The sequence below is a fragment of the Mustela nivalis genome (genome assembly GCF_964662115.1).
Source record: "Mustela nivalis genome assembly, chromosome: 2".
Classification (NCBI taxonomy): domain Eukaryota; kingdom Metazoa; phylum Chordata; class Mammalia; order Carnivora; family Mustelidae; genus Mustela; species Mustela nivalis.
In genome coordinates, this window is record NC_139021.1 from 125,697,739 (window position 1) to 125,713,278 (window position 15,540).

At 37.4% G+C, this 15,540-nt stretch overlaps 1 protein-coding gene across 11 annotated transcripts in view; it reads right to left on the minus strand.

Moving 5' to 3' along the window:
• Positions 1-3,511: 3,511 nt before the first annotated feature.
• JMJD1C (jumonji domain containing 1C) overlaps positions 3,512-15,540 on the minus strand; it is a gene marked incomplete at its 5' end in the record, with an annotated part of 325,008 nt that continues 312,979 nt past the window's right edge. For all 11 annotated transcript variants that reach the window (XM_082720126.1, XM_082720120.1, XM_082720122.1 and 8 more), the window contains 4 exons: positions 3,512-4,440; positions 4,760-4,891; positions 13,115-13,291; positions 14,807-14,946. In XM_082720126.1, the coding sequence (XP_082576252.1) occupies positions 4,351-4,440; positions 4,760-4,891; positions 13,115-13,291; positions 14,807-14,946 (539 nt within the window). In that variant the 3' untranslated portion in view covers positions 3,512-4,350. The remainder of the gene's footprint in view (positions 4,441-4,759; positions 4,892-13,114; positions 13,292-14,806; positions 14,947-15,540) is intronic.

Consider the following 15,540-nt stretch of genomic DNA (forward strand, 5'->3'; position numbering starts at 1 on the left):
AAACTGCACCACCTAAACCTTCATGATAACATTGAGTCCCACCCATCCATCCGCATCTGGTGTTAACATTTTACTTGTGATCTCATAGAACCCTATTTTGGCCACTTCACAGTGTTTGTCACAAGCAGCAAGCATTCTGATGCCCATTTCCAAAGCAAATTTCTGGTTTTCTTCAAGATAACGTGCCATATTGGGGCGCCTGGGTGGCTCAGTGGGTTAAAGCCTCTGCCTTCGGCTCAGGTCATGATCCCAGAGTTCTGGGATGGAGCCCCGCATCAGGCTCTCTGCTCAGCAGGGAGCCTGCTTCCCTCTCTCTCCCTGCCTGCCTCTCTTGTCTGCTTGTGATCTCTGTCAAACAAATAAATAAAAATCTTTAAAGATAATATACCATATTTATTTTATATTGTTAATCTACTTAAACATGTAACATATGTAAGACATTATCGTCTCAAATGTATTACTGATAAAGTTTTTCAATGTTATGCCCAAATCCTCCCTTTCTCCCCTTTTAAGTCCTGTGGTGTTTTTACTGGACTCAGCACAGTACAGTGATTTTTAGGGACTGAGTATAATGGAATTCAAGGGGTTCAATCTCCTTTCCCGAGACTTAGTTATAGGGTGACCTTTAGTATTTACATCTGGAAAAAAGTTTGCGAACAAAAATGCTCATATTAATCTTGTTCTTTTTCCTCATTCCTGTATTAATAGAGCTTGATAGGACCTGTGAAGCAGCTATCATCCTCACTAGATTAGCAGAGGACTATACTGGTCCCCTTGGAGTCCGTGCCCATCTTAACTTGTGCTTCTTCATTTGATTTGTTCACTGACCCAGCTCTCCAAATTTTTCAGCATCTGTCAAATCGAGGGTCCAAGACTAGGGGCCAGGACAGCATTGTTGGGACTCATTTGTCCTCAGAATGTACCTCCTCCCAAAATGGAGTCAGCTGTCACCCTCACATACAACACACCATTCTTGATTTGCCCCTCCACTGACCCTAGGGCTGAGATCTTTTTCAAAGACAAGACACAGAAAAGACAGGCAATCCTCCAGTCTTAACTGCAGCTGGTTGGCTTATTTACAGAGAACTGCCGTGAACAGCTTAAGTCAGCTGTGAAAATCTTCCGAGTCAGGAAAGGGAATCTCTTTGTATGCAGCCAGTGGCCTGGAGCTTGCCTACATTTCATTTTTGTTTGAAAGTCACTTTGCTTTCATTAAAAGAACCAGGTTGATTACTATAAAAGCCAAAATACTTAGTTCCTTTATCTTTCATATAGTTTCAAGGTGTCACTATTGAGATTACTGTGTAACCAGGTATATCGTAACTTGAGCCTGAATCTTGGCCACCTGCTATACCCCAGTTCATAGTGCATAGTGTAGTTGTAGAATGGTAATTGAATCGGTTTATTTTCCCCCCTCTTCTGTGGTCAACATTCCTGGTCTAGTCTGGCAGAATATCTTTGATAGGCTGGCATCTAGAGAAAGAACATGTTAAATTTATGTTTCTGTATCTTTGGTATGTGTTCACACACAGAATAAGCAAAGTAGAAGTAGGAGAGCGTATTTTTCTTCTGAAGCTCACTAATCTTACAGAGATATCATTAAACCCACATTCCACCTACCAAAGGGAAGTAACAAGAAACTAGACATTTTATGCGTCTTGTAGTCTCAGAATTTGTTGGCAAAAGAGAAATGGATTTGGACTCATGTAATTCCTCGGTCAGGAAAAGGAATTCATATTCAGGTCTAAAATTACACTAAAAGGGGAGGGCCCTAAATATTCAGCACAAGTTTCCCTATATTAAGTCTCCCTGAGGCTTTTCAGATTATGCTACACATTTATTACTTACTCTCTATCACCATCAGGAGGAAACAGACATGCTCAGATGGTTTCATATATGAGAAGCATCTGAGTCAAGCAAAAGGATGGAGGGAACAAGGTAAATGGTCAGAGGAATTGCTGCATCAGGGAGCAATTGATCAGCAGTATGATAAGTAACACAACTGCCAGCCGTCCCAAAGTCAGATGTTTTTAGTAAGCATTATAGTTCATTCATCCCACCTGCCTCACCACGAATTAAGTCACTAGCATGAAGTTCAGACCACGCATAGAATCAAATACTCTTATCAGATGAGTCTCCTTTGAAAGAAGCCACACTGCCTTAGTTTAGCTATTCTGTAGGGTTTGTAGTATGGTGAAAAAGGTGGCTGAAACAAGAGCCAAAGAAGCAAAACCATTTGGAAGAAAATCAGCGTAAGCCTCTGGGTTCTTGGTAGACTTTAGGGGACGAGCAGGCAGTCTACTCCAGAATTATTATCTTGGGCTTGAAATTAATTTCACCACAAAATTAAATAGGACTTTTGAAAGTGTTAAGCAAAAAGTGCCATTTATGCAATGAAACATGTTTTGAAAAACATTAAAAAGTCAAAAACTTACAGAAGATTCACATAATCATTTTAACTGTGCCTCAGCCCAGTTTTTCTACCCAAGTAGTCATCATCCCTCCCATTAACCCTTATGCCACATGGGGCATTAATGTGAAATGTAACTGCTCACATTTCTGACTGAATCCTGCCTGAGTGGAAGGTGATATAATAAATAGTTCACATGGAGCTAAAAATGGTAGATATAAACAACAGGATAAAAACCAAGCAACTTGCAAGGTCACAACTTGGGCTACTTACTTTTTCTTTTAAACTGTTCTTTCAGATGAAGATAAAAGGCTGTCCCCTCAATATCCTGCAGGTGTCAGTGGAGAACTACATTATTTCTGGGAGCATTCAGATAGGGCAATGTGAACCTCAAAGTGGCCAACTGGGAACCGCTATTAAAACCAACCAAGGGACGCCTGGGTGGCTCAGTTGGTTAAGCAGCTGCCTTCGGCTCAGGTCATGATCCCGGTGTCCTGGGATCGAGTCCCACATCGGGCTCCTTGCTCCACGGGGAGCCTGCTTCTCCCTCTGACTCTGCCTGCCACTCTGTCTGCCTGTGCTCGCTCTCTCTCTCTGACTAAATAAATTTAAAAAAAAAAATCTTTAAAAAAAAAAATAAAAAAATAAAACCAACCAAGACTTCAAAATTAAAACAAATTACCAAGCAGGACTCATATTCAACTGAGGCTGGCTGACGTTAGCCTCTTCCCTACCACTGCTTTCCTGGACTTCTTCCCACCCACAAAACTATATTATCAGCTATCTCTGCTATGAAAAACACTTACTTGAAACAGATCACATATGCTCATAATCATGGCTTTTTAATTCATTTATGGTTCTTCTTTCAATGAGAAAGTGTTCATAAATAACAAATGGGAGTTACCTGTATTCCTTTCTTCAGCTGGGCCACAGCACAAGTAAGTTGAGACACTTATGATAGCTCATAAAATCTATAGAAAAGCTGGAAACTTATAAGGAGAAATGTTCCAGAAGAGAATGTTATCATAAGAAAATGCAAGCAGTCATTACGACAATGAATCCCCAGTAGTAGGTTAGAAGGAAGAACTCTGGAACAAGCCATTTTCTGATAAAGTCCTTTTAATGGAAAATGTAAAACCCCTTTCAACTTTAATGTACAAAGCCATATGTAACACTTGCACTTTTAACAAATAAAAGCAAGCCAATGTTTTAAAAAAATACATCATTAAATGTATATATGTATATATTTACATAGCATATTAAGTTTAATATTTAGCTTTAAAAGTTCACATAAATTTTACCAAAATGAGACAATTTTAAATAAATTACACCTTTTGAAAATGTTTAATTGTACAGTCAATAGCTTCAACAAAATATTGAAGTGTCCTTATTTAGTATCTACTTTATATACTTCATATTTTACAAATTTTACAATTATTTGGCAGTAATTTTCTGATTATGACATGAATGCTGTGCGATTCAGCAATTTCCCAAATGCAGGCAATAGCTGGTGTTTGTGTCCTATTCTCACAGTAACTGTCTCAATGTAGTGAAAAATATCAGTTATTTTAGTAAACTGTACAAGGTCACATTTACACTTGATCAACAATATAGCATAGAATTTTGTGTTTTTTTTTTTTTTCAAAAATAAATACATCATTTTAAATCTGGCATTTTCACAAACATCATATACACTATAATACAAAAACAGCTAGGAAGCGCTGCTTTTTAAATTTAGCTTGTTTTCATAACTAACATTGAATCACAGGGGCTGTGACATATGCTATACTGCTGCGGTATCAGTAACAAGTAATTACTACAAAAGAGAATTTCTTGGCACTGATGGTTTTATGAAGCTTAAGTCAATGTGCATACGTAACATCGTTCGAGAGTTAAGTGATTCCAGTTCAATGGCCTAAAAACATCAAGCTGGACCACACCTAATTTTCTTCCATGTCCTCTACTTCATCTTCATGTATCTTCAAAGCTCTCACCATTTCCTTGACTGCATGATACAATATATTTTTAACCTGAAAGAGATGTTGGCATTTCTAATCACTTCAGCTGGAGATAAAACTAACAAATGAAAATTGCTATATTAAAAATTTTTTTTCCTTAATGAAACAAAGCCAAATTCAAGAAAAACAAATGTCATAGTTAAAAATGTTAAACCGCAAGTCAGGATAAGGGTCACTAAAAATCATACAATTAAATGCATATTGTTAACATGTGGTTGTTATTCAATTATGACAAACTAGGCAGTGATTACCCAAGCAGTTCTGCAGGTTTCCTATTTCTGAATTGAAAAGTCATGCAGAGCAGGAGCTCGTTAGAAAGTTAGTCTCTTACCTGTAGTTTATCATCATAATTGATTTCCTCCTTCAAAAGTCTCAGTTCCTGTGTTAAGTGAAATGACTGTACAAGATGTTCTGGAGACACAAAGTCTTCAGTTACCTGAATACAGCTGTGAAAATTCTGTACCTATCCCCAAAACAAAAACAGTGAAATTTCAATTTTAGGAGGCAGCACTATCAGAGAACTTATTTTCCCCAAAACATCAAATGCATTTCAAAGCAGAACAGGACTTTATAAATGAAATATTTTTACATAATGAAAAGAACAGAACTTTTCCAGGAATCCTTCAGAGAGGCTGATAATCAGATCCTAAATTATCAGTTTAGTCAAGGTGACTTTTTGGTATTACTTTAGCAACAACAACAAAAAAGCTAACTGGAAGGTATCTGCTTTACCATTTAGTCAAAACAATCTGATGTTTGTTGATGCTCCTTTGGCTTTCAGCATTTGGGTCATTTCACTGTTAACTTTTTTTCTTTTAAGACTTTTCTTTATTTATTTATTTGAGAGAGAGGGGAGGGGCAGAGGGAGGAAGAGAATCTTAGGGAGACTCCCCACAGAGCATGGAACCCAACTTGGGGCTTGATCCCAGGACCCTGAGATCATGACTTGAGTCAAAATTAAGAGTTGGACGCTTAACCAAGTGAGCCATCCAGGTGCCCTTCCCTGTTAACTTTTACAACAGAATGTAGATCAAAGCAAAAGAAACGAAATTTAGTTTGTGAGGAATGGGGGTGAAAACTCTAGTTTCAGCTATCTATTGCTCACAACAGTTTTAGAATTACCCTAGGATTTTATTGTGCCTTTCTTTCAAATACTAAAGTATACCTTCAGGCTCCCCTGGCATCAGTACAACTGTTTTTAATAGTTATCCCTCCCCTGACTAAATGGTTTTCGGAAGAAGCCAGTCAACAATCTTATCTGTTGGGGCGCCTGGGTGGCTCAGTGGGTTAAGCTTCTGCCTTTGGATCAGGTCATGATCTCAGGGTCCTGGGATCAAGCCCCACATTGGGCTCTCTGCTCAGCAGGGAGCCTGCTTCCCCCTCTCCTCTGCCTGCCTCTCTGCCTACTTATGATTTCTCTATGTCAAATAAATAAATAAAAATCTTAAAAAGAACCCAAACAGTTTTATCTATTATTTGTACACCATGTACAAATTGACTCAGTACTTCACTATTTCTTGGAATTGTTTTCTATTAATACTTAGTATAATCACACAGAAGGACCGGGCTGATCCAATCTGGATTTTATGACATTTTAGGTTGTCTTCTAGTGGTATGAATGGATACCACAGAATTCCTAGGAAAGGAGAAATAACTGAAAACTAAAGCATTTACACTAATTTTAATTTTTAAAAAAGATTTTATTTGCTTGGGAGAAAGATAAAGGGAGAAGCAGAGGGAGAAGAACAAGCAATCTCCACACTGAGCATGGAGTCTGACACAAGGCCCTGAGATCAGGACCAGAGCTGAAATCAAGAGTTGGACTTTCAACCAACTGAGCCACACAGCCATGCCAACACTAATCCTAATTTTTAGGTTTAGTTGGGAGGTGTGAGAAGAAGACAGTTAAGTGGGGAACAGAGAACAGTGAGAAAAATCTAACAATAGAGTGATGGAATCCAAAGGCACTGAAATTCCTCCTCCGGGCATACTATCTACCTGAACAGCTAGCTGCTCAAGTCTGCACGTTGTTTAAGTCAAGCGCTGTCCCTCTAATGATCACCTGATAGCATATTTACGCATTCTCTTGCTTTAATCATTATGATGTTGGTTCCTCTGCAGGATGAACATAGTGATGTCTCACATTTTCAGCGCTACTATACAGTCTCCCTGGATCTTCACTATGTGTCTCTAGAACAGATGCTCTACTTCACAGAGCAGGAAACTATGGATAAGAAGTTCAGTGCCTGTTCCAAGAAAAATCAGCCAACAAATGGCAAGCCAACAGGAGCCCAGCTTCTGTAACATCTTGTCTAACAGATGCTTTATGGTCCTATATTAACTCAGTCACACCAGCATAGTTTCCAAATGTCCTGTCTTGTTATGTCTTTCACTTCTGTGAACATGCTGTGGGGATTAAGTCCTTCAAAAGTTCTGGCATGTACCTTTCTTTGAGCATGTCTAGTTCTACTGTTTTATAATTTGTCTCTTCATCGATATCCTAATTTTGTTCATATGTTACCTTCCTGATTTTCTTCACCAGTTTCCTTTAACTCTCTGAGTACATTTAAGACAGTTGGAATAAAGTCTATGTCTAGTCAGTCCAGTGTCTTTGCTTCCTCAGGGACAGTTTCTGCTGATTATTATCCCTTTTTGCTGAAAGCTGGACACAGGAACATTATAATGTGGTCACTGGAAATCAGATTCTCTCTACCTCACTGTTGCTGCTGATTATTGGACAAGGCTGTAGCCATCCATTTCTTGTTACTTTCCCACACTATTCTTGCAAAGGCTGTGTTCCTTGTTGGGTGTGATCACTGAAGTCTGTTCCGCTATCTCAGTGGTCAGAGATTTCCTTAAATGCCCCAAATCAGCTGCCCTTTTCTTCACGGAACAGTCTCCCAACTGATGTTAATTTGGATTTGATTCCCGAGTTCTAAAAAAGTTGATTCTGTCAGTTTTTGCCAGTTCATGGTTGTTTTAAGTAAATCACTTTCAGAACTGTGACTTTTATTAGTGCTTAAAAATGGTATTATGCTTTCTAATGACCTCAACCTGATAATATTTTGCTTAAAGGCTTACAGGTCAGTTTGAAGAGACAGGGTTCAGTCTTAAAAGTAGAACCCATTTGAACTTCCCATTCCACTAATTCCTTTTTTTGGCTATCTTGTTTCATTTACATTTCACTTCTTTGACAGACTCTTATTCATACTTGCCTGTGGGATCAACTGTAATCATAAATAGGTAGTGTTAAGAGAATGTGACTCTTGCCATATACATACTGACTTCGGAGAATTTAAGAGTAAAAGATTTTGCTGGAAGTTCTTTTAGCATTATGAATGCAGAAAACTCACAAGTTAGCAATATTATAAACTATAGATGACCAAGCATAATCAATTAAGATAAACAATTAAGGACAAATTTATCCTAAAGATTTTGTGGCTTAAAAAAAAAAAAAAAAAAGGCTGCTGTTTAAAATGAAGGCCACTGGGGTGCTGCCTGGGTGGTTCAGGCAGTTAAGCATCTGCCTTCGGCTCAGGTCATAATCCCAGGGTCCTAGGATCAGGTCCCACATCGGGCTCCTTGCTCAGTGGGAAGTCTGCTTCTCCCTTTGCCCCTCTCCCTGCTCTCTCTCAAATAAATAAAAATCTTTAAAATGAATGAATGAATGAATAAATAAACAAATAAAATGAAGGCCACTGAGGACATCAGGGTACTAGAGTTAAGACAAAGTAAATCCTGGAGGTCAGGGTCCACCTGCTCCATCTGGTGATATACTGGGGTTCCACAGATTCACTCATGTTTGCCAAGAGAAGATTAGCCTGCCACTGTTCTTAATATATGGAGGGTTGTGGCTAGGATACTTTCCCTCAGTGTGGCTTCTCAAAGTGCTCACGGGTGACAAACCAAAGAATACAATGTATCATATCTGGTCAAAACCATTTTTTGATAGATGCCTTGTGTTTGTAAGGACTTTCCATCTAATGGTTTTTGAAGTGTGGTCCTCAGAGAGTATTGTAAGCATCACCTGGGGACTTGTTAGAAATGTAAAATTTCAGGTCGCTCCCGCAGACCCATTGAATCAGAAGTTCTCGGGGTAGGGTCCAGCAATCTGTTTTATCAAATCTTCTAGGAAATCCTGATGTATGCCAACACACGAGAAATACTTACTTAGACTTTGGGTTTATTTTAAGGACTACCTATAGTCTATTGGAAGTGAAGTCATCAATGAAAAGCTTTCAGGACCTCTAAAGACTAAGTAAGTTGTAAATAATTACATCTCAAATGCACGTTAATATTGTGAACATAGAGTTCGTACTTCCTTTTAATTCTCTCTCAAAACCACATTATCATCACTTCTGAGTCATGGACAACATCCTTTCAAAAGAGTACAAATAACCATGCTGTCATTATCACACCACATAAGGAAAAGACAGAAATTTTTGTGCTTATAGCTGGCAATTCTATGCCAAAATATGCAGCAGAGTGGTCTTGGAACACTCAGCAAGTTAGTAGCAGAGCTCAGAATAGAATTTGCCAATCTAGGTTATACATGCTGTATTTAAGTATAACATCTTTTATACTCTAGAAATGAAATTTGCTCTCTAGAATCTAAGTGATATTTCTATATCTCTCAAAAGAAAGCACGTCTTCCTATATACTTACGTATACAGTCGTAACTGGAAGTTAGATTCCAACCTAAGTAAACTTTTTGAAGGGGCCAGAAGACACATGAAGAGGCCAAAATTTACATGTTTGTACAAAGAGCACAATACATATAAATTATGTAAAGTTGTAACTTTGTTTTTATCTGTATTTGTGCAAAAATATGTTGTGTATGAGAACATATTTTCAGGCTGTCAGGACTTACAAATATTTAAGTGCATTATTCTAAACATGGGAAAGAGCAATGAAAAACCCATAAAACTCTGTCCTCATGAACTTTAAATTCCAGGTGGGGATTAAAAGACAATAAACAAGGTAAACAAATTATGAATAATATTAGAAGGTGATGATTGAAATAGTGAATAAAGTAGGGAAGATGACAGGGAACTGGGAGACACAATTTGCAATCTGCACTTTAAAACTAGGGTGTTAAGGAAGACCTCACTGAGGAAGGTGACATATGAGCAAATAAACCTTTAAAGAATGTGAAGAAGCAATCAGAGATCTCTTATAGAGATCTGAAAAAAGAATTCCAGGCCAAAGGATTAGCAAGCACAGTGGCCCTGGGGAGGAAACTTGCATGGTGTATGTGAAAACCAAAGAGAGGGCAGGGTGGCCAAAGAGAAGTAAGAAGGAGGGAAACTGGGAAGAAAGGTAATGAAGAAAGGCAGTGAGACTCGAACAGGATAAAAATACAGATCATTCAGGACCTTGTGAAGCTTTGAGCAGAATTATGTGAACTAAACTTTTTAACATGATTGCTATGCCTACTATTTTGAGAAAACATGGCTCTCTACCCACAAAAAAGCAACAGCAGAGAGACATGTACATGGCATGGAATCTCTCGTAAACACTGACGGCTTCTGCAGGAGGGCAACTGGAGGCAAAGGTGAAGAAGAGACTGAATTTTTACTGTGAAGCCTATTGTACCACTTAGATTCTTTTTTAAAAATTAACATGTAATGTATTATTTGCCCCAGGGGTAGAGGTCTCTAAAATCATCAGGTTTACACATTTCACAGGACTCACCATAGCACATACCCTCCCCAATGTCCATATGTACTACTTAGATTCTTAAAAATTGTATCACTTTATTACATTTCTTTCTTTTTTTTTTTTTAAGATTTTATTTATTTATTTGACAGAGATCACAAGCAGGTAGAGAGGCAGGCGGGGGGTAGGGAGAGCAGGTTCCCTGCTGAGCAGAGAGCCTGATGAGGGGGCTCAATCCCAGGACTCTGGGATCATGATCCCTGAGCTGAAGGCAGAGGGTTAACCCACTGAGGCACCCAGGGGCCCCTTACATTTCAAAATAAAAATTGAGACAGCATAAAACAACTAAACTATCCATACTCCCCCCAAAATTGAACCTTGGTACATACTTTGCACAATGTATAAAAATTAACTAAAAATGGATTATGGGTCTAAATTTAAGACTAACCACAATAAAGCTTTTAAAAGAAAATGTAAGAGAAAATGTTTACTATCTTGGGCTAGGCAGCAATTTTGGACATACAACAATAAAAGTATGATACATAAAAGAAAAAACTAATCACCTGAACTTCATCAGAATTAAAATACCTCTCTTTGGAAGATATCATTAAGAAAATTTAAGGACAAGCCACAGATTAGGAGAATATATTTGCAAAGTATATATTAGATAAAGGGCTTATAAAGTATTGTAGTTAATACTCGAAACTCAGAAAAAAGAAAATACAACTGGAAAAATGTATAAAATATTTGAACACACAGATTTACCAACATAGATATATGGATGGCAAATAAATACATGATAAGATGCTAGACATACTTAGTTATTAAGAAAAAGTAACTTAAATTAAACCTACAATGTGATACCAATGCACGCTTATTCAAATGTTTAAAAACAAAAACTGACAATAAGCAGAGGAAATGGAACTCACATATACTACTTTGGGGAATAGAAAATGGTACAATCACTTTGGATAACCACCTGACAGTTTCTTACAAAGTTAATCATACATTTATTTTATGATCAGGAAATTCCATCACTTATTGTTTATCAAAATGAAATGAAAATCGATGTTCACAGAAAAACCTATATGCAAATTTTTTGGTGGCTTTACTTATTATTTGTCTCAAGCTGGAAAACACCCAAATGTTCTTCAGTTGGTGAATGGGTTAAGAAATTGTTACATTTGTATAATGAACAACTACCCAGCAATACAAAGGATCCAGGGGCGCCTGGGTGGCTCAGTGGGTTAAGCCTCTGCCTTCGGCTAAGGTCATGATCTCAGGGTCCTGGGATGGAGCCCTGCATCGGGCTCTCTGCTCAGCCAGGAACCTGCTTCCTCCTCTCTCTCTGCCTGCCTCTCTACCTACTTGTGATCTCTCTCTGCCGTTAAATAAATAAAATCTTTATTTAAAAAAAAAAAAGGATCCAAGTAATGGTATGTACAAAAACATGGATGAATCTCAGAAGTATTATATGTTGAAAGTCAGAACTATAGGAGGAAAACTAAGTAGTTGTAGGAATGTCAGATGAGAGATGAATAAAAAAAGGCAGGAGGGAATTTTTAGGAGTAATCTAAGTGTTTGGTATTTTGTTGTGTTGTTACCTAACTATACAGTTCTCCAAACTTAAAGAACTGCACGCTAAAATTATACCTCAATTTAAAAACTGCACTGTCCAGTTTAACTTTAAGAAAATAAATATTGGGTAAGTTAAATATAAAAGGATTTTCAAGGGAACCTGTCTTATATTATCAAAAAATTCTTTCTATTTACAAAGTAGTACAAAATGTACTATTCTCCTAAATAGGCTACTCCATTGAGGGTGTTTTACATTTTGATACAGATTAGCTCTTTTCTGATAAGAGACTAGAAGGCAAAAAAATGGTATGTGGGAACTTGAATTATTAATGATACAATATCTCTGAAATGATCAGGTAAGACAATATGGGACAATAAAACAATTTAACATAAATAATGCATTAAACTTAGTATAATTAACACATTTTTTCCTCTAGGAAGTTATTGTCATGAAACAGGTATATTTATTATGATGTCTGTATTTTACTGTCATAAATGCTATTTGATATCTAAGAATGATAAATCTAACCCTGAGCTTGACATGTTAAAAACTAAGCAAATATGATCACTTAAAGAATATTTGTGCTATTACATAATGGTGTGACAATGCTACACAGGCAATAATTGCATATATAGTTATATAAAATGTGGAAAACATTCCTTGGTTTAAAAAAAAAAAAAAGGACACACACCTGATACATCTCAACTATCATGTGGTAGAAGAGGTGGGGAACCAACTCTGAGGGTAACTAGCTTTCGTGGTTCTTGGATTTCCTCGGCACACTCTGCTACTATGAGGGCTAAGCTGGTGTGTGGTAGCTCTAGTCTATTTATCAAAATCCACTGTTATGCTTTTAATCCAATCCTCCATGCCCATTATCTATTCTATGCCTTTTTTCCAGGTCCACAGAGTCAAGCCACAGAAACAAAGATAATGTGTTTATTTTACTTCTTAAAATTTGTGGATCAATAGCTATAAAAATTACATTATCATCTTTCTTTGGACACACTATTGCTATGTTAGCAAACAAGGCAGGAGTTACACTAAAAGCCTGAGTTATGGAACGTTCTAGCCAACACTTCATTCTGCTCAGTTTGGTGCCTAGAAAATGTGTGATCTCAGGTCTTAATACTTAAGTGTTAAGTCTCTCTACTGAGAACTAAATATATAGTATGTCTCTTTTTCCTCTTTAAAAAGTCTTAAAAAAAAAAAAAAAAGATTTCGATCCACTAAGTGGAAACAATATAAATATGGAAATCTGGCTCACGTTGAACCAATTTAAGTTCTCAAAGCATTTAATCGTGTCAGCTCTTTAAGCAATGGAAAGTTATGTTTGTGGTTTCTTAATGAAAGCAAACTGGGTGCAGGTCATTCTCTTAATTATCAGGACTTCCTTTTCAAAATCGGTTCCTTCAGTAATAGATGCGTGAAGAATAAGTTCTTGTGTACCTGATGAAGGGCTCCTGCTGGTAAAACAATGGCGTCACCAAGGAACTGAATGAGAGTCCAGGTCCTAACTCCATACTCCTCAAGAAGTCTCTGGCGCAGCTTTTTGTTCACGTACCAACTTTGGTCACGTATCGGATCATGTTCTGGGAGAACTTCAATGCCTTGTTCTTTTGAAATCTGTAGTATGAATTAAAATGAAAATATACACTTCAATTTTAAGTAAGGGAAATGGTAAATTCTGTTCAGATAAATTCCAATTTTTTTTGCAACAATCATCTTTTGTTCTTAGAATCTCATGGAACGATACATGTGCTTAAGTTAAAGAAAATAATATTCTACAACAACTTGAAAAGCCAAGGGATATTAAAACAATACTGCACACTGAGATCGTGTTAATAAATGGGCTGTTAATAATGGGTGCCTGGGTGGCTCAGTCAATTAAGATCTGCCTTCAGCTCAGGTCTTGATCCCAGGGTTCTGGGATCAAGCCCCACATCAAGCTCCCTGGCTCAGCAGGAAGCCTGCTTCTCCCTCTCCCACTCCAACTCCCCCTGCTTGTATTCCCTCTCTTGAGGTCTCTCTGTGTGTCAAATAAGTAAGTAAATAAATAAAATCTTAAAAAAGAATAAAAAAGTAAAGTGAATCATACTACCACCTTCTCACCTCTTTCATCCACCATGAAGTTTCCATCCATTTGGTTTCTTCTTTATAATTGTTTCAACAGTATAGCACAGAGATTAGGAAAAGCTTAGCTTAGTAGCTTTTGCTGTCAAAAGCCAAACTATCCTGTATGAACTTGAACATTTCCTGATCTTGCTTTTTTTTTAAAATTTAAGTACAAAGATAAACATCTTTATATTGCTAACCCTCTAATCTCTGACAAATCAATTTCAAGGGACCCTTTTACTAAACCAGTGAATTAACCACTCTGCTTTAGAAAGCAAAATTTATAACATTTTAAGTTAAAATACTGGTAGGTATTGAGATGAGACAAGAGGTACAGAGCTACAGCTCCTTTACTTCATACTGAACAGAGACAAACCTTAAGTCTATTCTCAAAGAAAATGCAGTATTAATGAGAAAAGCAGCAATGATGGCCCCTTGAGAGAAATGCCTGTAATTGCATATTTAACAAATATTTGAGCAAAGGATTGAACTAATCATTCTAAATTAATGTATTTCATTCAGTGTTTAACAACTAAATTAAGGTATGATTACTCAAAATTTCAGTCTATTCAAATAAGTGTAACATTCAAGTAAGTGTAACAGAGCAATTGATGTGGTTAGGAGCAGAATTACTGCCTGTGTCAACAGCCAAACTATTAATAAAAAAAAAAAGATCCTACCTTCTTTAGATGTTTCTATGACATATTTTTATATCCTATAATTTTCACCACTTTTCAATAAGGGTAACCTCTGACTCATCAACAGATTAGTTTGTTATATAAGATAGGGGAGCACTAGCAACTGAGAAGAAGTTGCCATTCAAAGACCTCAACATGAAAAGGGCTTTAAAAGGAGCAAGAGAAAGGAGCTTTTGACTTACAACAATAGTAAGCAGTTCCCTCCTCTTTTGAAGTAAAAATTACCTAATGATCCTATATTCCTGAATGCCAAATTAAGTTACATTAAAAATTACTAAGTCCTTGGCTCAAGGTAAAGAGATAAACTATTTGCGACCTAAATTTATACCTTCTGAAGAAATTCCCTTATCTTGTCAATGTCTTTCCCTGCATAAATATGCCACAGAGCACCAGGTATTTCACTTGAGTCCTTCAATCGTTTTCTTAAAATGTCATCCAAATCTTCCTCCTCAAATTTCTTGAGTATTCCTGAAACATAGGAGAATATTTTCAAATTGGTCATTAAAGACCACCAGAAAGCCAAGTATCCTAGAATTGATCTATGGGAGCAGAACAGTGCCAGACTAGATCAGGACTCTTAGTTAAAGACGAAGTAAACCCAGTTAAACTGTTACAGAACAGAAAACAGTGACCATGCATAACAAGGGACAGAGTAACGGTAACTTTCCCAGATCATTTGTCTTCTGCAAACCAAGGACCAAGAGACTAAAAACTCAAGGGTTTCTAAATCAAACTTCACCAACTATCTTCCTGTCCTAAGGGGGTGGTCCTAACAGTGATCTGTACTCATACACCATTTCTGAACTTAAACAAGACTTTCATGGCTACTACTAACTACTTAGTAAGGTAGGCAAGGATCATAACCTCTATTTTATTTTGGGGGCTGGTGGGGGGGGGGCAGACAGGGAGAAGAAGAGAGAGAATGCTAAGCAGGCAAGCACCAGCTCAGTGTGGAGCCTGATTCGGGGCTCAATCTCATGACCCTGAGATCATGACCTGAGCGGATCATGACCTGAGTGTAGTTGGTGCCCCAACTACAGTGAACATTTTAAAGAAAGGTTC